Below are 23897 nucleotides of genomic sequence, written 5' to 3'. Positions count from 1 at the left end.
ATGTGAAGTTTATAATCAAATCCATTGATGGAGCTGCTAAAGCATGAAGCGTGTAACCTTGTGACCTTTCTATAATACCTGTAGTATTTACCGCAAAACATGCAGAACGAATCACAGCACAGAATCAAAGAAAAAAAATCTTCACGCTCAAGGAAGAAATGGGCGAAGTTTAATGAGTGTGCATGTGTGTGTGTGTGTGTGTGTGTGTGTGTGTGTGTGTGTGTGTGTGTGTGTGTGTGTGTGTGTGTGTGTGTGTGTGTGTGTGTGTGTGTGTGTGTATGTGTGCACACATCACCATACATGTGTCTGTCACCGTCTGTGGGTGTACATCAGCAAAAGATCGAGGTGTTATCTACCGCTAGCACTGTCACCATTTTTCACGAGCACTGTACCACTCTAAATACGCTCAATCAAATAATGTGTTGGGAATAATTAACCCCAGAGCCCCCATTGGTTCTAATTGGCACCTATTAGGGGACTGTATGATTCCTTGATAAACACAGAGGAGAGAGAGCAAATGGCAACAGTGGTGGGCGGAGGTTTGATTGGTAAGCAAAGTGCGGGAGCGATGCATACCGGGGGTAACCAACATTTAATTATCAATGAGGTTTTTGCAACACTTTAGAGAGGCCCCGGGCATCGTTTCTTTCAGTAGTAGTAATGGGCTCTTTTTAATGGAACTTGTGTTAAACACGGTGCTGCCACTGCAAAGCTTTGGCGTTCAGCCCCAGCCCTTAGTCGTGGCTGCTTTAATTTAGGTGACTACTGAGAGAAGACGGAGCTAATTTGGTTTGAACTCTTTAAAACTGTGAAACAGGACCATGGAAGATACAAAAGTGTTGTTGTTTTTTTTACTTCTTCTTCCAACTATACTTTTCTTATAATAAAGAAAATACCATAATCAGGCCTCTATTTCAAGCACTGCAAATTGTTTTAAGCAGCAGCAAATGGTACCACACTGTTTTTAATTATGTGTGGTTGAGTTTCACTCCGATGTCAAACTCCACCCGCTGTCACCACACTCATTAAAGCGGTTTCCCAGTAAGACCAGTGAGAACTTTATATATGTCATTTGATTTCTCAACCAAATAAACTCTCTCATGTTCCTCACTTGACCCATTCTTCTTCTGTTCTTCCAAATGTGTGATTCATAAACTTTTAGCATGTCGTGAACTGGCTGTCATGAGGGCTAAACATGTCATCAGACTCGCCATATGCTTTGAACATCATGAGTTCAAAGTAAAATGAACATCCTCTGTTTCAGTTTATCGCTGTCCTTTTTATTCCACATTCAGTCATACATAATCTGGAAGCAGTCTGTCACTGGGGGTCTCTCAATATAACAATAGAAGACATAGTTTGATGATGTAGAGATGAGTGATAATGGGAGTTTCTGTCTTCATGGTGAAACAGATATCTGAAAGTGAGCCATACAAACAATAGTAAATAAAAGTGTGGTTCAGAGTGATGGAGGCTGAGGGGTTTAAAGTGTTATGATGGCACTGACGAGGGACCAAATGAAATGCATCATTAGCTTTGATATAATTACATTAAATATCAGTGTATAGTGACATAAAACATTGGTATTTTAATTTTATTTTTATTTATTTACATCTTTGGATTCTATGTATTACACCTTTAGAGTTGACAGAAATTTTGTTTTATAATTATGTATGACTGCTACCAACACATGTGAGTTTGACTTTGAAATGAGCACACTGTGATGAGTTGATGTACCAGCTTTGGCTTTGGCCTTCATCAGAGGCCTGAGGCTCAACCCTCCTCTTCCTCTGGCATTTGCATTGGAACTAAAGCTTGGGTAAAAGGGATTGGTGCAGGCCAAACCCAAGTCTGACCCAGTTTCCTGGGTTCCTGATAGCAGACGGCTGGGAGTCTCAGGATGACCCTCCATCAATGCTGGCTGCTGTAATCTGTCCCAGCATGTGCCAATCAAGCCAACAGGATGACGAGCTTGTGATGACACGGCCATCGTCCATTCGCCTCACAACGCTGCCTGGACATTTCAAACACAAGGAAACATCCCAGTGATTATGGCATTTCAGTGTCAAATGGCATGTTATGTTTATTCCCAAACCTCGAGATTGACAGTAAAAAGACAACATGTTTGTAAGATCTGGATTTTTTTTTACTGGGAAAGCTCACGGTTTTTGCCACACAAATTTTACTGGATGAAACATCCATGATGTTGGAGTGAAAAATATTTTCTAAAACATAATAATGATGCAAAGAAAGTTTGATCCATATGTAAGCTTGATTCTGATGTATTTCGAGTGACCAAAGCCTCGTGAAAGTTCACATTTTTTCTCTCTGTTTTGAAAACGGTCTCTTCCATTTTTCAGCCGTCAGGAGGGATTCCTTTTTCTGGACACTTACATATAAGCATACTATAAAAAGGGAGGGAGGGAGGGATAGAAGGAGGGAGAGAAAGCAGCACATCTGACAATCCACTGGCATGAAAGTGAGCCCCTCAAGCTAACAAATTCAGAGAGAAAATTACAGTTTTGCGCCTTTGTGTCAATATGCATGTCAAAAGGTAATTGGGAAATTGTTCTGCAATGTCAAGTCCTGTTGGCAGTGTTTAGCCTGTGGTAAGATCAAAACCATTTCTTCACAGGCTCCAAGAGGCCAGACCAAGCTCTCTAACTCTCTCAACCATACAAGACACTCCTTTAAGCTAATAATGTGGCTGTTTATTGTAAAGTTATTACATTATTATCAGCTGCTTACAGGATTTAGTGAAAATAGTAAAAAAAACTTTTTTTGCACTTCTGCACTGTCATGAACAATTATATGTTTCATGTAGAAGACATCCATGGCAGTTTGAGCAGTGGCATAGCAGAAAGTCAGGTGTGTTATTCTGTCTGTGAAAACACATTCAGCCTCATAATTACATCTATTTGGGTTGACTTTGCAAGTAGTTTGCAAATGTCACTGAAAATGCAAAGTTATATCCAGTGTTTTAAAAAGCTGTAATTGATATTACCTCAAGAACTTAGCATCTTCATCCACTATAACTAGACATTTAAAACAAAGCAACTGTTAAATTGAACTGATAGCAGAGTAAAGACTAAATGATCAGTAATCCTTTCAAATTATTTGAAGTGTGTTATTTTCAGTCAGTAATTCTGAAGATGAAGTGGTTTTTCTAAACTTGTGGCCCTATGACTGCATTGTAACCCATTTTACTTCATCTTGAGTATCCAAGACAATAAATATTTTTTTTTTTAAAACACTTGAATTGTTCATTCATAAATAGACAGACTGACAAACAGAAAGAGAGGGAGATGGATGGATGGATGGATGGATGGATGGATGGATGGATGGATGGATGGATAGATGGAGAGATAGATGGATAGATGGATAGATAGGTAGATAGATAGATAGATAGATAGATAGATAGATAGATAGATAGATAGATAGATAGATAGATAGATAGATAGATAGATAGATAGATAGATAGATAGATAGATAGATAGATAGATAGATAGATAGATAGATAGATAGATAGATAGATAGATAGATAAAACTTTCCACTCTGTTATATACCGGTAAATTCTTTTTTTTTTTTAATGAAAGCTAATAATTCTTTACCATAACAGAAAAATGTAATTGCTGGAACAAGAAATTCAGACAATTGGCAAAATGATGAAGATCGGTATATTAGACTGGTTTCAAATTTAAAACGGCTTATGTAATATTCACTTTCTCCTTTGAAGTCTTACAATATAGAATGACAACATATTTATCATCAGCAGGGTAAAGCCAGGTTCAGCGCTTACTCACAGTCAGTAGTTATAAAGGGAATGTTAAGTAATAAGTAGAACAACATTTACAACCTGCTGGTAGCCCTAAAGCTTAAGATATGTTAAAATTGTTCCTTCATCGTGGTTCATGACTTTTGTCATATGCTACAACCTCAGCTCTCTTCCTCCCACTGCCATCCACTATATGCAATAAGAACACAAGTAGCAATCAATGACTCAATATGTAATAATCGTATTTATTAATCCAATTGTATTCATGCTGTGACGGCGACGACGATGATGATAATAATGATGTTGATGATGATACAGTATTTTTTCCCACAAACAAAGCACCAGAAAACTCTCCCTCTGTAAATACAATTTTTTTCAGTCACTGGTGCTTTACTTTTAATTTTGTTTAGGCGGGATTTTTTTGTTTTGTTTTTATTTTTTTATTTATTTTGTTTGGTTTTTTGGGGGTTTTTTTATTCCTGGGTGAAATTAAAACAGGCTAAGATAAACCTATGCGGACAAATGGGTCCCTCTCACCCGGGATTAGAGTTGTTGTTTCTTCTCATTCTGGACGCTTCAGGGAACGAAGTCCATGCTGTGAACCCCACTTCCTTTTCTCTACTTTTTAATTTAAAAAATTATCATTTTAAGAATCGAAAATTTAAAATATTACTTTTGTCAGATTCTGAGAAACCCCAGACAATAAATTACAAATAACGCATTTCATTATATGTGACGCGTTTCTCTATTACAGTATTGTTATTGTTATTATTACCATCGTCGTTATTTTTGTTCTATTTTGGGGGGTAAGGAAAAATAGATAGCAAAATGTGTAATAACTCACAGAGAGAAAGAGAGTCGGGAAGAGAGAAAAGAAAAAGGGGGGAGAAAGGGGGAGGCAGGGGAGGGGGGTGTACACAAATCGTTAAAGAGCCAACTCAGAGAGTTGATTAGGTTCGGGAGAGAGAGGAGCTGCTGCTGCTTTCTCTGCGCACATACAGGATATAAGTCCTTTATCATGGGGAGGCACCGGCGTGGCCCCGAGCTATTGCTGGCCTGAAGCTAACTACCAGAGAGAAGAAAAAAGGAGAGAGAAAAAGAAAGAAAGGGGGGGTCTATCATCAAACTTCATAATAACGCTTGGGGTTTGCCACAGCTGCGCAGTGACCCTTTTATTTTGCTGTGATGGAACAGATAGCTCACTATGAAATAGTGTGAAATTATCATGTCTATTAATTCAGTCAGACATGCACAGCTCTCCGCTGCTGCCCCGATACCCCCACCCTTCTCTGTGTCTTATTCCTTATCCCTGGAAATATGTGATTTCCTCGCAAATATTACATTTTACTAGAGTGATTTTTCACCGCTGATTCACAGAAAAAAAGACAAAGAATGACAAGATGTGTCTGCCTGCACATCACATACCGGGGTGGCCTTTCATATACTTGCAGAATAATATCATTTTGTAAATTGACCACAGTGGCACAGAAAATTTTATACCAGTATCTAATCATATTCTGTAATGAATTCAATCATTTTTTATGTAAGACAGCAAAATTTAGTCATTGTGAGCCTTGAAACGAGCTGCATGTTCAACCAAAGCTCTTAAATTGTTTCAGAATTTTTTATTAACAGAAACTACTTCATATGTCTAAAATAAATTCAACAACAACTCAGAAATAATAATAATAATAATAATAATAATAATAATAATAATAATAATAATAATAATAATAATAAATTGTTTTATATTACAAACCGTTCACTGCCATTTTTTTTATCAAAGCAATCCTATCAAAGCAAGTCATAATCAGCTGGTTGAGAACCCTATTAATTTTCTTTACTTGACTGAATAATGTTTGATGCTCTGAATCTGTGAAAAATGCCTAAAATAGTCTGAGGCGGTGACAAAATCATAAAGTCACTTCATTTGTATTCATTGTTTATGCTGCCGCTCTGCCAATGAAGACTGCCAACTTGGTACCCTGTCAATATTAACCAAGATGCTGCTCCAAATATGATGACCTGCAGTAACAAACATGAGGGGGAAATAAAAATCTCTTTTTAAGATGTGTGTGTGGTTATGAAGCATTAGGGTCTGGTTTGATAAAGGGTCTAAGGTTTGATACAGATACACAGAAAGAGAGTGGTTTGATTGAAATGGCGTGTGCCTGGCTGACGGGAGCCAGCGAGGGACAAAGCCCCTGCGAAGCCACGGCCACTCGAGCAATTATTCCTCCACGCTGCATTTGGATTAGTGCAATGGAAAGAAGCATATGTTTGGCCCGGGGCGACACTCCCCCCCTGGCTGACTGCAGAGGATGCAGGCAGAGACACAGTGAGACAGAGGGAGAGAGAATGGCTTAAAAACAGAATAGAAACTGCGTTAACCAAGCAAAGAAACATTAACACACTTAAAATCCCTCCTTTTTCCTTTTCAATATATATTTGGGGACACAAAAACATGAAATTAGCAGGTGACCGAAAGGGGATCTATGTGTATATGTAAATTTATATATATATATATATATATATATATATATATATATATATATATATATATATATATATATATAATACATATAATTTCTCTCTGTGTATATATATTATATATACAGTGTATATTTATATATATATATATATATATATATATATATATATATATATATATATATAGAGAGAGAGAGAGAGAGAGAGAGAGAGAGAGAGAGAGAGAGAGAGAGAGAGAGATAGTCAAATGATGAACCTCGAATCCTTTTATTTATTCAAGTCACTTAATGCTTAATGTTTACTAATCGATTACCTAATGTCCGGAGTAATCAGGGGTGATTTGATGATTTGAGGGAGTCTTTGACCTCTCTTGGCTTCTGAGCAGAGTGGGCGAGGGGCCCATTGAGGGTCAGAAGCGCCAGGCTGGGGGGCCAAAGCCACAAATGACGGCTGATGTCAGAGTTGATGACAATTAGCCATTTTGCGCTTCATTGCAAACTTTTAAAGTCACGTAATTCGATTGCGCCGATAAGCGGATCAAATGTCATTTAGAGGAACGTTTCGTCTTGTCCAGGCCACTTATCATTAAGCAGGCTGTTAGAACCACACCGTTGGTAAAACATTTCATACTGAGAGTTATAATCGGCAGGAGTACGTTTGCAGAAAGTATGTCGATAAAGAAACCATCTGCGCTCAGTCATTTAAGTCTGTTTCTCTTGGTAATTTTGAAACATCAACATCTTTATTCCATTTAACTCCTCTATCAAAACATTTCTGCTCCACCGTTGAAGAAAAACTTTGTGAACACTTCTGGATTGCAAGAGCGAAGTTATTTTCCACTATGTTGCCCAAAAACTGATCATTTTAACGCAATCGCTTCAACCTGCGGTCAGACCCACGTCACTCTGGAGGACTGGGCTCAAATCCTAACCTATCCAATCACCAGTGTAACATTTGTGGAAGTGCAGCGAACCAATCTGGGCCTTGTAGGCTTGTTGCCCTAGATGCAGGCAAGCAGCATTTGTAGCGCTGGTGCTACAGGGTAATTAGGCCTTGCAGACACTACTCTTAGTAAGCAATGATCTCAGCAGCATCAAGTCAACACTTTCTGAACAGAAACATGGCCGCCTCCGCGTAAAGCGCAGGAGACGCACTTGGACTGTTGCGCACAGCAGTGAGGGGGCGGCTCACTGAGGATGACAGAGAGCGATCAAGAGACGTTAAAATTTATTATTCTGATTACATCGATTATGTTTTCAAAAGTGGCTGCACAGAGATGGTTTAACTTCTGTCATGAAGGCTGCACCTACCAGTGGACAAATTCCACATCGATAAGCTTACAACGAACTTCACAACACAATATACGCACATGACATCGTTGAGCATGTTTGCAGAACACTCACAATCACCCCAACCCCCAGAATATATTTTATTTCGCTTATTCTCTGGAATATGTGATAACATCAGGCCCCTCAATTATTAATTATTATACGGGAATCAGCTGTAAAATTGGTTTAGTTGAGGCAGGCGGCAGTTATGGATTGAATTAGACAAATTCATCTGGGTATTGCTGACTGGCTCTTTAAATTTCAGACCTTTTTTGTAAATGACTTTTGCTGTGAGCCATTATGAGAAACCAGCTCTACCTGTTAGAGATCAAATTAGGTTAAAATTACAATTTTGTATTAAAAAGTATGCAAATTGTAGTCTGGTAAACAAACGATAGACAATGGGATTTAGAGTTTCTTTTGCAATTCCATTACACATAAAGACACAATTAGGCCTGGCGATCCTCCCCATCTTATACTAATAATAAGCACAAATATCCACCATTGTCACCGATACAACAATTTCTAATGCGCTCGTTTCACCCTCAAAAACCTGTTTCATTCAACGAAACCCAGATAAATTTATTAAATAACATTAGCATTAATGACACACGTGAGACGCTTCCTCTTTTACTAATAAATGAATGCTTGCCTTAATACGATTGTTTTCCCTTAAAGTGACTATTTATGCTTTTTTTTTTTCTCTCCCTTCACATCCACCACAGCAGGAGCAGCCTGGTAGTCTTTCCCCTTTATGAGTGAGCTATTGTGCCCGAGGACAGATCCCACACACAATCTGAAGACTGAGCCAACAAAAACAGGGTCTGACAGACAATGCCTCGCTTCACCTGCTCCAGCACTGTGCATCGCAATTATGCCAAGGACATGTACAGTTAGGCTTCATTCACCCTCCTGCAAAACAACTGCCTCAGAATTAAACCTGGGCCCGAAAATCGTGCAGATAATAAATATGGCTGCAGAGGAGATTGGGAAGAGAAGGGGAGGAGGGGGGGGGGTCACCCAGTGCTCACCCAGTGTTACAATATTTTAAACTGCATGGTTACCAGACAGTGAAATGAGGAAAGCGAGAAACAATACCAAGATGCATATATCACCAGACTGATTCAAGCTCCAGACGAGATTGATTTCCAGCTATAGGTGCCACGCCATCAATATACAATCAAACTCAAATGTTATGCAACGGCATGCTCTCTCCAGCTCTGCGCGCAAAATAAACCAAAGGCCAGCATCAGATTTGCTATTACAGCCAGCGTGATATCCACATTTATAGAATCACTCAGCCAAACACAACGAAATGAGACTAAGTACCAGTTAGAGCAGGATATCCGTTTTGAAAGGGTTATCATTATATCATGAAATATACATAAAAACTCAGCAGCGTGAGCGCTGATTGTTCATTGATTACACTGTGGGACAAATAACACAACAAATATTTGATGCATGTCTTTGAATAAGACTCCGGCACAGTGTAAAAGAGAGAGCCAAATATAGCCTACAACAACCAAACGCTGCACACCAGGCCTGTATGCTTCTCAGAGGGTTTGAGCTGGAGGGGTGGCGCTGCAACACTTCAAACGCGAAAATATCCATTGTTGTGAGCCATTTGGCCTGCATACGATCCTGTGCTCTGAACTAGGGAGTTTAAAGTAAGAATTTTTTTTTTTATTATACTTGAGGGAAACAAAGAGTTCAGCTGCTTATTGCAGAAAGCAATCGTCGGGGGAGGAGTAAACTCAATTACAGTAGTCGTTCACAATGGGGAAAAATAAGAAAAATTTAAAAAAATTAAAAAAAACTGGAAAAAAATAACACCCGGCCGTATCAAGCTAAAAAAAATTAAATTCATGAATAAAATTCGAGATGAAGCGTATCAAATATTTATTTTTTTCTGGGCAACAAAGGACTATAATACATTGACAGGCATGGGAACTATTGCCAGCACATGTCTATACAACACAGCTAAAACTGCCTCCAATTTTGGACATTATCGGACATAACAAGATATTAGGTGGTCCCAAAAAATGTTTTTTGAATGTCTTCCAACATTTAAAAAAAGACAATATTCCATTTATTGCTTTTATGGTGCTTGAAGGAGAGAACAAGGGGTGATTCTGATTGGCACAACACATAAAAGCTTGTATAAAAACGAAAATAGAAACAGAAAACAGTTCTCCTCAGGGTCTCACTTACACTCTGTCTCAAATTTAAAAAAAATTATGTTAATAAGGATGATATAGAGAGAAATGGAAGTTTATTTCTATTAAATTTGTTCACTTGCTTCAATGTCGCCTCAACATGCTACAAGAGGGCTGAATTGAAATATCCCAGAGAAATAAAAATACCCCAAACTTCTGTTTCCTAAGAACCATAAAATCACATGAAGAACTAACCGAATATTCAAACCCACTAAAACAGGAGGCACCAGATAAATAAAAAAGAAGTTTCAACAGACGCACCATATTTACAATTCCCATTAAATTACACATAAATAAATATATACATACATGAACACTGATTCCCTTATATAACCGCGAATCGTGTTGAAATTCAAAAAGTTCAAGTTGGTCACTTGTATAGAGTCTACAACTGAAGTCATGACATGGAGCTCTGTGGAATTTCTCTTTGTTTTTCAAGTTTATTATTCACAATACTGATAAGAATTCATCCTCTTTTAGCTTCGTTTTCGTCACAATCGTAAAATTGAGCATTGAGATATAGGAGAGGTCGCTGTATTTCAGTCCATTCGTTGCAGCTCATAAAAATAAGAGGGGGTACATAAAAAGTCCTCTGGCTGAGGGAATACACCTTTTCCTCGCCCTGGAGCTGTTCCTCGCAGCTTTTTTTTTTTCTCCTCTTTTTTTTTAAAATAACTTTTCTTATGTTTCAGAGGTTGGAGGGAGAAGATTCTCGCGTCGTTTCCCGTGAATCCAAAGTGGGATGCGATGTGAAAACAAAACAGTGTAAAACTGCGCAAGATCAGGAAGTGGCACGTTTAACTTTATCAATAGTATTTATAAGGTTTTTTATAATATTTATAGTGGGGTGGGCCGGGAGGTGGGGCGGGGCGAGGCAGGGGGGTGTGGGTCGGTGTTGAAGGGCCCTGGGGTTTGGCTTTCGGTGAAGGTGGGATGGAAACATCACTTTCTGTGCTTCTCGTCTTTGTCTCCCCCTTTAGTGCCGTTATCTGAGTGACTGTTGGGGTTGTTGTTGAGGTACATTTTGTCCATTGCTTTGATAGCCTCCGTCAGATAGTTCTGCAAGGCCGTGACGGCCGCGCACAGAGCCGGGGTCCCGAAACCGTGCGAGATTAGACTGAAGTGGGTCAAACAGCTCTGGATTCCCGGTTCAAGAATAGGCTGCGGCCGTGAGTTCCCCAGCGGCGAGCGGTCCTGGGACAGCAGGTCTGTGAACTCTTTGCACACTTGCCTAAAACAGAACGAGAAAAGTATCACCCACAATGGAAAAAAAAAATCAAAAATCCCTTCCAGCATCTGATGTCTTGAAATAAAAAATAAAAAAGTAAATAAATCTGGGCAAAAGGCAAAAAAAAAAATCCATTTTAAAATCAGCCACATCGAGTTGTAAATTTTACTTAGAACTGCAGCAAATGAAAAGTGACCAGTCACGAAGATACATTTGTCTCGTTTTTTTTTTTTTTTCTGTAAATCCGTATTTTTTTAACATTCAAAAGTGGATTGCTGTTTTTCAGAAATCAACATGTCGTTAAAGCAATTGTATTCAGCCAGGAGCAGGTGGAAATTTATCTGAGCTCGGTGGCTGGGTATTTCAACTTTTGTAAAAAGAAAAAAAAAAAAGAAAAATTTCATTTACATATATATATATATATATAAAACAAATATGCATAAATGCTGCTTGTTGCAAAATTATTTTTTGCACATTTTGAACTTCAATCATGAATAATTAAATAAGATTAACCAATTTGTGAAACAAAATCCTAAAATGTAAAAATGTTAAAAAATGTGCCTCATCACCTTATTTTAAAAAAAATATTAAATAACTTGATTAAAATCATTTTCCACCGTTAAATTAACTGTCCGGGTATGTCTGACGTAATAAGGATAAAAATGCCTCCATGAAGCGGTTTAAAGCTGACAGTTTGATTATAGCGGTCCATCAGTAATGTTAGTTAAAAAAAAAAAAAACTTCCAATGGCAGCACTAAATGAGAACCAGCTATGTGTCACTGAAAACACAAGCAAAGTAAATATGGCTGTGCGTGTGGTTGGCCTAGGCCAACACAGCAACAGCAGGAAATTTAACTGCCTATCATTAATTAATAATAAGTCATAATATTATATGGAATGGCGTGTTTAAGTGTGAAGAGGCGTCTGAATAAAACTCTTAATTAACAGAGACGTTAAATAAAGTGTAAAAGTGTGCGTGGCTAAAAAATAAATATCGGCTTGGTGTCTGCGGGCTGATGTTGACGTGGAGCAATGATGACAGAGTATTTTACTATGAAATATAGCACGATGTATAATAGATGTGTGTGTGTGTGTGTGTGTGTGTGTGTGTGTGTGTGTGTGTGTGTGTGTGTGTGTGTGTGTGTGTGTGTGTGTGTGTGTGTGTGTGTGTGTGTGTGTGTGTGTGTGTGTGTGTGTGTGTGTGTGTGTGTGTGTGTGTACGTGGCACAGGGCTGGGATGCATTTGGTGTGAAATGTGATGATAGCACTTACTTCGTAGCCAATAGCATGTTTTTTCTTTGGACTTGTTCGTTTGGGTCGGAATGCTGACGGTTTACATATTCAGCTACTGCCTTGGCTGGAAACTCAGTTTCGCATACATAACCGAAATCCCTGGCAAGATGTACCGCTTCTCCTGAGAAAAAAAAAAAAAAGAGGGGAAACGTGCGGATGAATGCGTGTGCGTCTTAAACGGAACGCAGGATCCCCCCTGCGTGAAATTATCACTGGATTAATATAATCTGGACGGAGCGTCCACTGGGTTCCTGCGTCCAGACAGCGCAGCTGGAACACCTGTGCCCCCCCCCCCCCCAATCCACATGACAACAGCCTAGGAAAATAATGAAACACCCATGTGGAGCTGTCAGTGCGCGTCAAACTCTTCCATACCGCGATAAGGGTTTAAGTATGGAGGGGAAACAATAAGGGGATATGAAATATGCATGGACGGAGCGTCATGCTTAACACCATGTCATTGATTACCAATGTCTGCACATTACTGAAAGTCCAACAGACCACATTGGCATGGGGAAGCAATTTTAAATGGCTATTCCTAAATCTCATGTTCTCTGTCCAAGGCCTACAGGTTTTATTCCCGCTCTGGGTCTGAGCTCTTTCCTCTTTTTAGGTGGACTTTTTTTTCTTCCAAGCCTGTTGGTTTTAATTTCCTGAAGCAGTTTAATTTTTACTGCGGAGCTTCCTGCTCATAAGCCTCTGGTCCGGAAGAACGCATGCGTCAATTAGTCTCAAAGCTGAAGTCCAGTAAACTCGTTTCCACCAAATGGGACGGATCATAAACAACGACAACACTCCGGAAAACGCAGTGTCCCTTCACTAAATAACCTGCTGCCATCTACACACGGCCCCCACTCACCCCCCACGTGCCACCGTCCCTTATTACCCAGAATCATACATTTCTCCAGGCTCATTACAATACAGTCCAAATTTCTCTAAAGCACAGTAAACATTGCATTCGGTCCTCTTCTGCAATAATGATTAACAGCGACCAATGAACCATCGCGGGTTTTCACCTTTTACACCCACTGCACACCAAATACCACTACACTGAATAATATGGTTCAACTCTGCAAGCAAAATGGATTTATCCGCGTAAAAGGCATCTTCTCAGCGCACCATAATTGACTCATTTATAGGTCAGCGCCATGCCATTTGCATGCAACAAAAATCTTCAGTGAAAACCAAATCATGGCAAGCTATTAAGGAAGGAATTAAACCCACTATTAAAAACCAGACCTGCGCCGCCATATCCAGGGCTGTATTAATGTTTGAAACAATGCAGGGCTAATAAATCAATCGACTTCTCATCCATGAGGTGAAACAGCTCAGCGGTACCCAATAAACAAGCAGCACTCAATAATTAACTGGACTTCAACACAAATTCATCCAGTGTGTAAACTAGGCCAGCCGTGGACCTGCAAGTGAGCTCCTGAAAGCGAAGGCCAGCGCTGCAAAGCACCCCCCCCCAATCCAGCCACCCCCTCCTCTCTCTCTCTCCCTCTATCTCTCTCTCTCCCTCTCTCTCTCTCTCTCTCTCTCTCTCTCTCTCTCTCTCTCTCTCTCTCTCTCTCTCTCTCTCTAGCACACACGCGCGCACACACACACACACACACACACACACACACACACAACATAACACACATCCTTCATGCTTTATTACTTGCGAGGCAAAGTCGGTCCACATTACACGGATGAGTGCATATGCTGATTTCCAACACAAAGAAAGAAAGAAAGACTGAGAAGAGAAGAGAAGAGAAGAGAAGAGAAGAGAAGAGAAGAGAAGAGAAGAGAAGAGAAGAGAAGAGAAGGAAAAAAAGAAAAGAGAAGAGAAGAGAAGAGAAGAGAAGAGAAGAGAAGAGAAGAGAAGAGAAGAGGAGCTTGCAGACACCTGATATTGACGAGCCATAAAAGTAAGAATGTGATTTAAGGCACCAGACTTACCTTCGACTAGTGACGTCAACAAGGTGACGTTGGCTGCCTTGCGTCTGCCCGCAGGTAGATTCAAACCGATTTTATCCAGCTTCTCCCGTAAGGATCTCCCTCCATTCTTTGACTTGGCCCTGTGGCAGCAAAACAAAGCAAACATTTCAACTTCTGAAGTATGTCCTTTGTAGAAGATTTTTGATTTTTTTTGTTTTTTGCAAAAACTGTAGAAGAGAATTTAAGGACAAACAGAGGATGAAAAATTCACATATATAATTAAATATAGTTTTGATTTTTATCTCTATCACTTGGGATTATGGTGATACATCCTATGATCAGATATGTAAACATGTGCCGGGTGTGGTTCAGCTCTTTTTTCCACTAATTAAAAGGTGAATGGCTGAACCCTCCAGTACATCTACAAGACAAGCTATAAATAATACTAAAAGAGCTCAGCCTTTTCTCCACCAGACAAATACTGTACAAAATGAATAAATAAAACCCTACTTAATAAGCAGTACTATTACTGGCTGCGTGTCTGCAGCACTTCAGTAGACAGTTCACTGGAGACCAATGTTTTCATGTGTAATGCCTTCAGTGGGCCTGTAGAGCTGGGGTTGAAACAGGCTAGGCCCACATTAATTTGAAAGAGAGAGACAGAGAACGAGAGAGAGGGAGAGAGGGAGGGAGAGAGATCCAGTGCGCTAAGGAAAGTTAATATGGAATTTAACAGACCCCTCCTGCTTTAAATGCAGGAGCTAGGTGTCATGGTTGGTCGATTTTAATTATTCTTGGTACCGGGAAGAGAGGGGGGGGTACATGCGCACAAGGCGAATGGATAGGAGCGCACACAAATACACCCACAGGTACAAGAGTCTTGCGGCCTCCGACAGACTCACCTCCTTAACACCCCGCCCAGCAGAGACGCGTTGAGACACTCGGGTGGCGAGAGGCGTCTCTGCACCTCCGCCACTGTGACCTTGTACTTTGATGTGGAGCTGAGGAGGGACAGGCGACCCGGCACTGAGCAGAACACCTCGTTGGGGTTTACCACCCCACCGAAAAGACCGTCCTTATTTACGGGGATGGCGGAGATGTTGTTGTTCTTAGATAAAGACACTGGACCTAACCAGATAGAATGAAGAAGAGAGGGTGGGATTGGGGGGAGAGAGGGATGGTGGGATGAAGAGAAGGAGGGAGGGGAGACAGAGAGAGAACGTGTTCAATGAATTTCATGCAATGCAGAGCCTTAACTAAATGAGAAGGGGGATTTAGGCCCCGGATTTAGAGTCTAGCACCACATGTGTGCACTTGTAGTATGCAGAGAAAAGCCTCTATAGCAATAATAATAATAATAATAATAATAATAATAATAATAATAATAATAATAATAATAATAATAATAATAATAATAATAATAATAATAATAATGTTTGTGTGATTGTAGTCCAGCAGGAGACAGTGAGAACCCTCAGTATCATACAGTCTAACGCGCTCGACAAAGCGCACAAAGAAACCAGTCCAACCGAGGAATTTTCTAAAGTACCTATTTTGACATTTCATCGGTATCCAGCAAAACACCGTAGCCCGTGTGTGATTCAGCACTACTGGGCCTGACTCCGTTCTGGTGTGCAGTAACCGGAGACAAAGGGGACCGTGCGTCTTTGGATAGATCACTTGTGACATTAATGGCTCGGGGGAGCCTAATAGAGACAATAGGAGTTAAACGAACTCTTGAGATTACTAATATTAGAAGCCAATTATCATATTGATACGCAGATAAAAAGACTCAAAAAGGAAAGAATGGAAAAAGGCAAAAAGAGACCGAAAGAAAAATCGCTCGTCTCATCCAGTGAGCTCTATAGTCAGATTTGACTTCAAACCTGAGCACGTCATGACGCGTCTTTAACAGCATAAATCAGCCTGTTTTTTTTCTTTTTTGTCACAGAAAACCAACCGGAACATTAAAGCTGTTTTATCCAAATGCTGCTCCAATAATTTTATTCGAGTTTTGATTCCCTCTCGGAAAATGACAGAGAATCATCTTTCACACACTCGACCTGTCATTCATGCAGCGAGACCAACTTCCATTTTAAATTAGCGCATGCAGTGTGATTCAGCTATTGGCTTTCATCACTGGACTGCTACAGGATCATTGAGACCCGGATTTTTGACCATCAATGCCATGGACGTGTGTGAGCCTACCAGCTATGAGTATCTCCCCATTACTGGGAAACGCTGACAGAAAATTTCATCTTCGAGAAAGAAGGCGCTACCAGTTTGACGCACTTGGAAACCATAATGAAAAATAGTGCGTATAGGATCCAGTCAGGCATTGCACCGAGTTCTCTCGAGCAGAACGGCGAGAACGGTGTGTGTGTGTGTGTGTGTGTGTGTGTGTGTGTGTGTGTGTGTGTGTGTGTGTGTGTGTGTGTGTGCGTGTGCGTGCGCGCAGCTTTCAGAAACATGCAGGATATCTCGGAGGAAATTGCTTACCTTTTTTAATTACAGTCTGGTCGGGAATGTGAAGTCCTTGATCCTCAACAGCCTGTGACACAAATGCGGGAGAAAAATAGACAATTTTAGCACAAAAATATCAGCCTCAGTCCAGTGGAAGTGAACGCAACACAGGACGCGCAGCACGAACAAAGCCTGACACAATTAGTCGCAATCGTCTAAAATGGAGGCTCTCGAGGCCCATACCTGTTATTACTGTGCATGGGTGTTTTCAGCGGGTTACACTGATGGACGCATTACACTAAATTCAGACTTAAATAACGAAGCTGTGTCGCCCCATAATCCTGACCTAATTTCGCCCTTATATTGGCTCCACTCACAAGGAAACTTCTAATCTAGATTGGATAGTAATTACGACAGCAGCCTATTAAAGGCCTATGAACTAATTAGAGGATTATTGGTGTTTGTTTCTGATTAAAAACTTGGAGGAATACTCCAAATAAGGACTGAGGTTATTATGAATTTTTCTAGCACTCATTTATCATGTATCTTTAGGAGATAATTGTAGCTTTGCTTCAATCTTCCGAGATCAATTCTCCTGTCAGTGTAAAATGTATGGCGCTGTTACTGTGCGCAAAGAAAGACGAGCTTCTTTTTTCTAACAAATTAAATAACTTCCCTCCGACTTTGCGCATAAAGAAACCATTGTACGCTTCTTTAAATCAATTTCATTTAATTGGATTGACGCGATAATCCCCAACATAAGCACATATTGTTTCCTCAACTAACACTATTTTTAGAAAATATATTTCATAAATAAAATTAGAGATAAAAATATCTTGATAACACTGAATACATTTTTTTCATAATACAATTTGTTTTAAAAAAATAAATAATGTCTTCGCGTGGAAGCTAACAAACCGAATGGCTGTCCATGTGACATTTATTAAACAATACATATATTTTAATAATACACTGCTATTATTAAAACGAATTAAAAATTGATGTTGTATGCATTAAAAATCCAATAGAAATAAATTTAAATAAAAAAGAATACCATTTTTAAAAAAAATATTATAAATGGGTTTTTTTTATCGGACAAACTGTGAGCAACGGTGCGTAAAATTAACAACGATAACAATGTTGAGGTTTTATATTTTATATAGTTTTTTTTTAAGCCCATAGAAATCAAAATGCAGGAAAGTAAACGCTTCCTCACCTGAACGTCTTCTAAAGAGTGAGGTATTCCATGGATAGGGATAGAGTCCGACAGTCCCGTGTCGATGCCGTGCCCGGACGGTAAGAGTACTTCCCTGCGGTACTCCCGGCACAGCTGGTGGGGCAGGCTGCGGTGCTGGTGCAGCAGGCCGCTCTCCTGACCCTGCCTTTGGCCCGGCCATCCTGGATGCTGCGGCTGTGGCTGGGCATGCAGAGAGTTGAGGGAGTACGGGTCGTTGACGTGCGAGTAAGGGTCCTGAGACTGCGGGTAAATAGGCTGGTAGGGCGGGGGGAAGTACGGGGGCTGGAAGTCCGAATTCGGCGTGTGGGAGAGCGGAGGGGCGCTCGTGTAGGGACTCTGGCCCACGCCGCCCAGCTGAGGTAGCCTGGCTGTCCCGTTGCTGGTCCCGTCGTGACGGTCCTGACAGATCAGAAAGAAAATTTAATATAAATACACTTGTAAAAGTACGCAGCTGTAAAACAAGGCATATTTGTTTTACCAGCAGGATGCTCTGCGGGCTTACGCGGGCATTAATATACATGGCCTGAGTGGATGACAAGAATTAGAAGTGCGAAATGTATGTAAAGTGAAATTCTTTGTATTGGTTGACTTTACACAACAAAGACAACCGTTTAACACACCGACTACATGCCGGAAAAGAATTAGAAATAAAACAATATTACCATAATTTGACAAGAGTGAATATTATAAACGAAAAACCAATTTTCCGAGACAGAACAGCCTAAAATAATGAATCTTATAGTATTTTTCCTGTTTTTTCCTACATCATTTAAGCATGCACGCTTTAAAAAAATAATGTTCAGCAAAAAGTAATACTGATAATATAATAAATGATATGAAAACGATTTTCAAGTGTCTGTCACGGTGAAGCTTAAGCAACTTACCATCGCTGAAAAACTGTGCACTAACATCTAAATGGATATTTGGTGCGATTCGACAGGAGAATTATGAGTTCAAAAACACTTTGAGTGTTTGAGGGGCGAAGCAAAGGCAATTGACCAGCAAAATAAAAAAGCAAGCACCCAGAAAAGACTCTTTTCTCCTGCAAGATCACGATGGCCCCGGCGATCAGATATGTGCCACAGCAGCAGGACGATAATCCATCAGAAATAAATGGTTAGATCCCCGCTGCCCTTCATTTGGGTCTAAAAATGCGGATATTCGGCGGTGGTGGAGGATTTGTGTTGAAAAGTTTCTCTTGGTAAACCCTCTTTTCTCCCTGCTCTCCTGGCTTCTATCACAGTGCTGCCGTCCCCTCGCTTGAGCTCATATTAGCAAAAGAGCCGCTTCTTCGTCTCCCTCTTGGACTCCTAATAGGACGCATTCATGACTATTAATATTACAAGAATACTTAATAATAACGAAAGAATGGTCGGAAATCGGGCATGAAGCGGAGGACGCAAGTCAAGGCAGGAGTCTGCGCTTAAATGACGTCCATTGAAAGAAGGAATCAGTATATCTAATCAGAGATGGGGAGAGAGAGGGAAAGAGGGAGTGAGAGACTGTGGAGGGAGTGGAAAGAGAGAGAGACAAAAAGAGGGACACTCACTCTCGTCTGGCGAATCAGAGAGAGGGAGGAGGGGGGCATCTTAAAAGGGTCCCAGGGCCAGAGCGCAAAATTGAAAGAAAGACATAGGAATGAAGGGAGGTGGACCATAGACAGAGAAAGAAGAAGCCATGGAAGGAAACAATGTGCACCTCTGATTTAGCCGAAAATCCAGCAGACGACGGCGTTCTGACCGGCTCGATTCTACTACTCGTCCCTTTGTTTTCCGCCTCAGACTCCGACAGCGAACTGTCCTCCATGTCTCTTTTCTGTTCTTTCTGGAAGCTGAATTAATCCACCGGTTTCTTCTCGAGTCAAAGTTTTAACTTTGACCCGGAAAGACGGAGAAAATCAATATCCAAAGTCAATGATAGGGCCGCTCGGATCCGCCGCTCTAACCAACTTTTACGCGCGGCTCGAAGAGCTCCACTCCCCTTCCTGATCAGATGCGCATGTGAAAATTACGAAACAACAGGCAGTGCCCGAATTTCGTTTTCAGATTTAATGTTATCTGTTCACTTTTTTTAAAATATATTATTGCATCAAAATCTGCGGGGACAATTGAATAAAATTAAACCACCACAACGTGAAAACGGAGGTGTCCGGCTTTGACTTCCTTATTACCGGTCGTCACTGTCTCTCTAGGACTCGGGTGAAAACACGTTTGACTGGCTACTCCACTCTCAAACAAGTCCCTGATATTACTGCCAAACTTTGTCTATGCACATAACAACAATCTTTCACTGTGTGCACTCTACACATATATTCACATACGCACAAAGTACCGGCTCAAATTCCAGAGACATTACAATTTTTGTGACATGTTTTTACGCAATGAATAGCGCAGGTATTCAATTTAGGTAAAATATTTATTTACAAAAAAATGTATGGAAATGTTTCCACGTGCCATTTAACGTTTATATTTTTTTTCATTTGCATTAAAATAGAAAAAAATAACTGACCAATGCAACCTACATGTTAACATATTAAAAATATTATAAACGCAGATGTTGGAAAAATTCAATGTGAAATCTTTAATGACACTAATTAATTATTGTTCTAATTTATATTATCCTCTATTATAACATCACATAAATAGGCTGCACAAAAAATGACAGTAATAAAAAAAAAAATCATGGATGCATTCTTCCTGCAGTATGACGAATTAAATGTGTCCACAGCTGTCAAAAGAAATGACATATCTGGATCAAATCAATACATCATGTCCCTAAAATAATTTAAAACAATTTAATTTCATTAGAGAAAAAAATTCAAAAATGAGCCCCTTACCTCGCAATCTTCATATTTAATGTTATCAGTTAATTTCCAAAGCATTTTCATGGGTTGCTGAGGTGGATATTGAGTATGGGTTTCGCCTTGGTCTTGTTTTCACTCAGTGACTTGTGCACCCTGCTCAGAAAAACTACTTTTATTGAAGCTGTTGCCTGCTGTCTGTCTTGCGCTCTGAGGTCTCCCTCTAATGGTGGAAGTGAAGGGCTGGAGCAGCTCTGTAATAACACTGGCACAGGGCCTCATTAGCATATCAACAGCCGTTTGATTCCCCCATCTGCTCACACACAACACCAATGGACAGCACACAGGTAAAAACTCAAGTAGCAAACGCTCCACATTATTGTTTCTGCTTGGGGTGTGTTATAGGTGAGGGGAGGTTATGGTCATGCATGGGGACCTGCTTGCACCTGGGACGTTTTCTCGTATAATTTTCCATTTTAAAAAAGATATGCTTCTTTTCTTCTTCTTTTTTTTTGACCCTTTTTTCTTAAGTGATCTGACTGTCCTGCAAAAGTCATGTTGATTTGTTTGCCAGTGCTTGACGTGAAAACAGCAGGTCTATGCAAATACAACCTGTCACACACTTTGTTCCCACCCTTGATTTTTTTTTAAAGTCCCATACGGTTATTTTAATCCCATTGGGAACGGAGACCCTGTGAAGTAACTCCTTGAATGTTATGTTAAAAAGGTGAGCAAAAGCCAAGCGGTGGCTACCTGTCAGGGCGCAGCGGTTTGTGAGAATGTTAATAATTAACACAACAACATGGCCTTGTTTCATTTGAATGACCGGCTGGGAGAGCCGGGCTCTGCCCTGTCGCCGGCCGAGTCTTCACCTCAGCGGGTCTTGGGTCAGCAGACAGGTCACCAGCTCTATAAGGCGTTGGCCCCTCGTGCTTTAAATCCCGGATTACCATTTTTGGTGGAGTGCTTTTTTTTTTTTTTTTTTTTTTTAACAAACAGTTGTTTTTAATGAGAATAGAGGACAGAAACTGGTTGACAATGACAGCAATGCAAGCGGGTGTTTTTCTCCTGGAGATCTGGCCTGGTCGTCTGCGCTGGGAACGAGTGAAACTCATGCTTCGGATCTACAATCCTCCTTACTTTACAAAATATAACCAGGTGTGTTACCAAACCCTAATCCGTGGAGGTGAAAGTCCTCAGCATGGGATGCTTTAGTTTAAAAGTTGAAAACCTGCACTCCGAATTTTGAACAGCTACAGATGTATGAGAAATGCGTGTATAGGAAAAGTTACATTTCACTTCAAAGACGCAACGATCATTTGTCGGAGCACCCCATCACCCCACCCCCAGCTCAGAATATGTTCAAATCTACCTGAAAACAATCTTAATTGTGTGTCCTACATGTAGTACAGCACACAACGTTCCAAATCGAAACAATGAGCTCTACAATTCTGACATGCAAGGCATCATCGAAGGAGAGTTTCCCAAATTAAATAAACTGGATTTCGTTGTATATGAACTCCTGACTGATAAAAACTGATAATGATCCCTCATAAAACACAGCAGCTCCATACCCCCTACACTGACAACACGCTTTACGGTTTCTAGCCTCAAACTACTAGTCGACACTTTGACAGTTTTCAAGTTTTTTTCACAGCTGTTCTTTGTCTTAAGGTAACCAGGACATACCTGCCATTCCCCCATTTTGCCCATAATTGACATTCTCTGTCCTCTGCTTCCTTCTGGTGGGATTTTTTTAGACGATCCGATGCCGTGTCTGTCTCATTGAGCTTTTGGTCCCGATGTAAATCCTTACTTTTTACCTGGACTGGATCGCCTCACCTGGTCATAAAAACGATGCGGGGCTACCAGGTGACGCATGCGCAGTGCAGCGGGTGTGGACGGGAAAAGAGATACTACCTGGGAAAAAGTGAGAACGCCGAGCAGGCCTAAGCCTTTATACTTTGAGACTTTATAATTTCAGCATCTAATCAAAAATTATTTCTATTGATCTTTAAAGAAATTTAAAGTTAATCTAAGAAAACGTATCACTGTAAAATATATATTGACAGTGTGCAGTCAAGTATCATTTTAAGCTTCAATTCGCAGTACAAACTGTACTTGTGAAATAAATGTGACATACATGTTTTATAGATTTACTTCTTATTTTATTTTTATAAAAGTTACATTTTTAAACTATAAAGAGGTAAAAGTTCATCATGTACATTTAACCTACGCCGATGTGGGTTTATTATACTGTATCCCAAAGAGTACAACTAAATAAATAAATATTCCATTGTATATGAAGGAAGCTAAATGTAAAGTACATGTTTGCCTTCAATTAACATGAAACTAAATAAAACTATCTGCTAGTTCATAGCTTGCTTAACCTTTTAGTTTTTCACTGTTTTGTCTCAGAAAACGTGAATTCTCCTTGCAAATGAAACTGTCGAGTTAAAAACTTGAAGGTTAATTGCCGACATCATTACTTCTGCACAGAGAGCAATCCCGCTATTGTGAGGCTCATTATTTATTTATCCAGTGTTTATTTCTAATACATACTTATGTAGACCCCTCCGGCCAAGAGTGAATGAGCTCTCCCCCATCTCTGCCCCACACACACACACACACACTCTCTCTCTCTCTCACTCTTTCACACACACACACACACACACACACACACACACACACACACACACACACACACACACACACACACACACACACACACACACACACACACACACACACACACACACACACACACACACACACACACACACACACGTGCGCGCTGAGGGGAGCAACACGTGCTCACACATAGGTGATAATGGTCAAAGCTTTGCTTCTAAACCTCTTTTCTCCTCTTTTAAGTTTCGGACGGAGCACATGCACGCGCACGCGTGCTCGCACACACACGCCAACGGGAGGCTCATGTAGCTTGCAGACAGCTGCATGGATTCTCTAAATCAAACACGCATGTTATACGCATCTATAATACAGACATTGAAAATATTCTGAAAACTTTTTATAATTTACAAATACATTTCTTTCTGCATTTCCCCAAAGAAGTATTTTATTGTTGAGATTTTTACCATTGCATAGTTCCACATAGAATGTATAGATTTTTTTTTATTCTGGT

General features: G+C 40.2%; 1 protein-coding gene across 5 annotated transcripts; it reads right to left on the bottom strand.

The window, feature by feature from the left end:
- Positions 1-1597: 1597 nt before the first annotated feature.
- tfap2a (transcription factor AP-2 alpha) lies at positions 1598-22571 on the bottom strand. 5 transcript variants are annotated; one of them, XM_068343994.1, is made up of 7 exons: positions 22445-22571; positions 17935-18354; positions 16755-16806; positions 15158-15383; positions 14277-14395; positions 12312-12453; positions 9479-11041 (listed from the first exon to the last, which is right to left on the bottom strand). In XM_068343994.1, the coding sequence occupies exons 1-7, from the start codon at positions 22475-22477 to the stop codon at positions 10753-10755; spliced, it is 1281 nt and encodes a 426-aa protein (XP_068200095.1). In that variant the 5' UTR covers positions 22478-22571; the 3' UTR covers positions 9479-10752. The 5 variants fall into 5 exon arrangements, with proteins under 5 accessions (XP_068200098.1, XP_068200095.1, XP_068200094.1 ...); XM_068343993.1 differs by lacking the exon at positions 22445-22571 and adding an exon at positions 20792-20901; XM_068343992.1 differs by lacking the exon at positions 22445-22571 and adding an exon at positions 19654-19930.
- Positions 22572-23897: the final 1326 nt, after the last annotated feature.

The sequence above is a fragment of the Antennarius striatus genome, chromosome 20 (genome assembly GCF_040054535.1).
Source record: "Antennarius striatus isolate MH-2024 chromosome 20, ASM4005453v1, whole genome shotgun sequence".
Classification (NCBI taxonomy): Eukaryota; Metazoa; Chordata; class Actinopteri; order Lophiiformes; family Antennariidae; genus Antennarius; species Antennarius striatus.
This window is presented reverse-complemented; position numbering and strand designations above follow the sequence as displayed.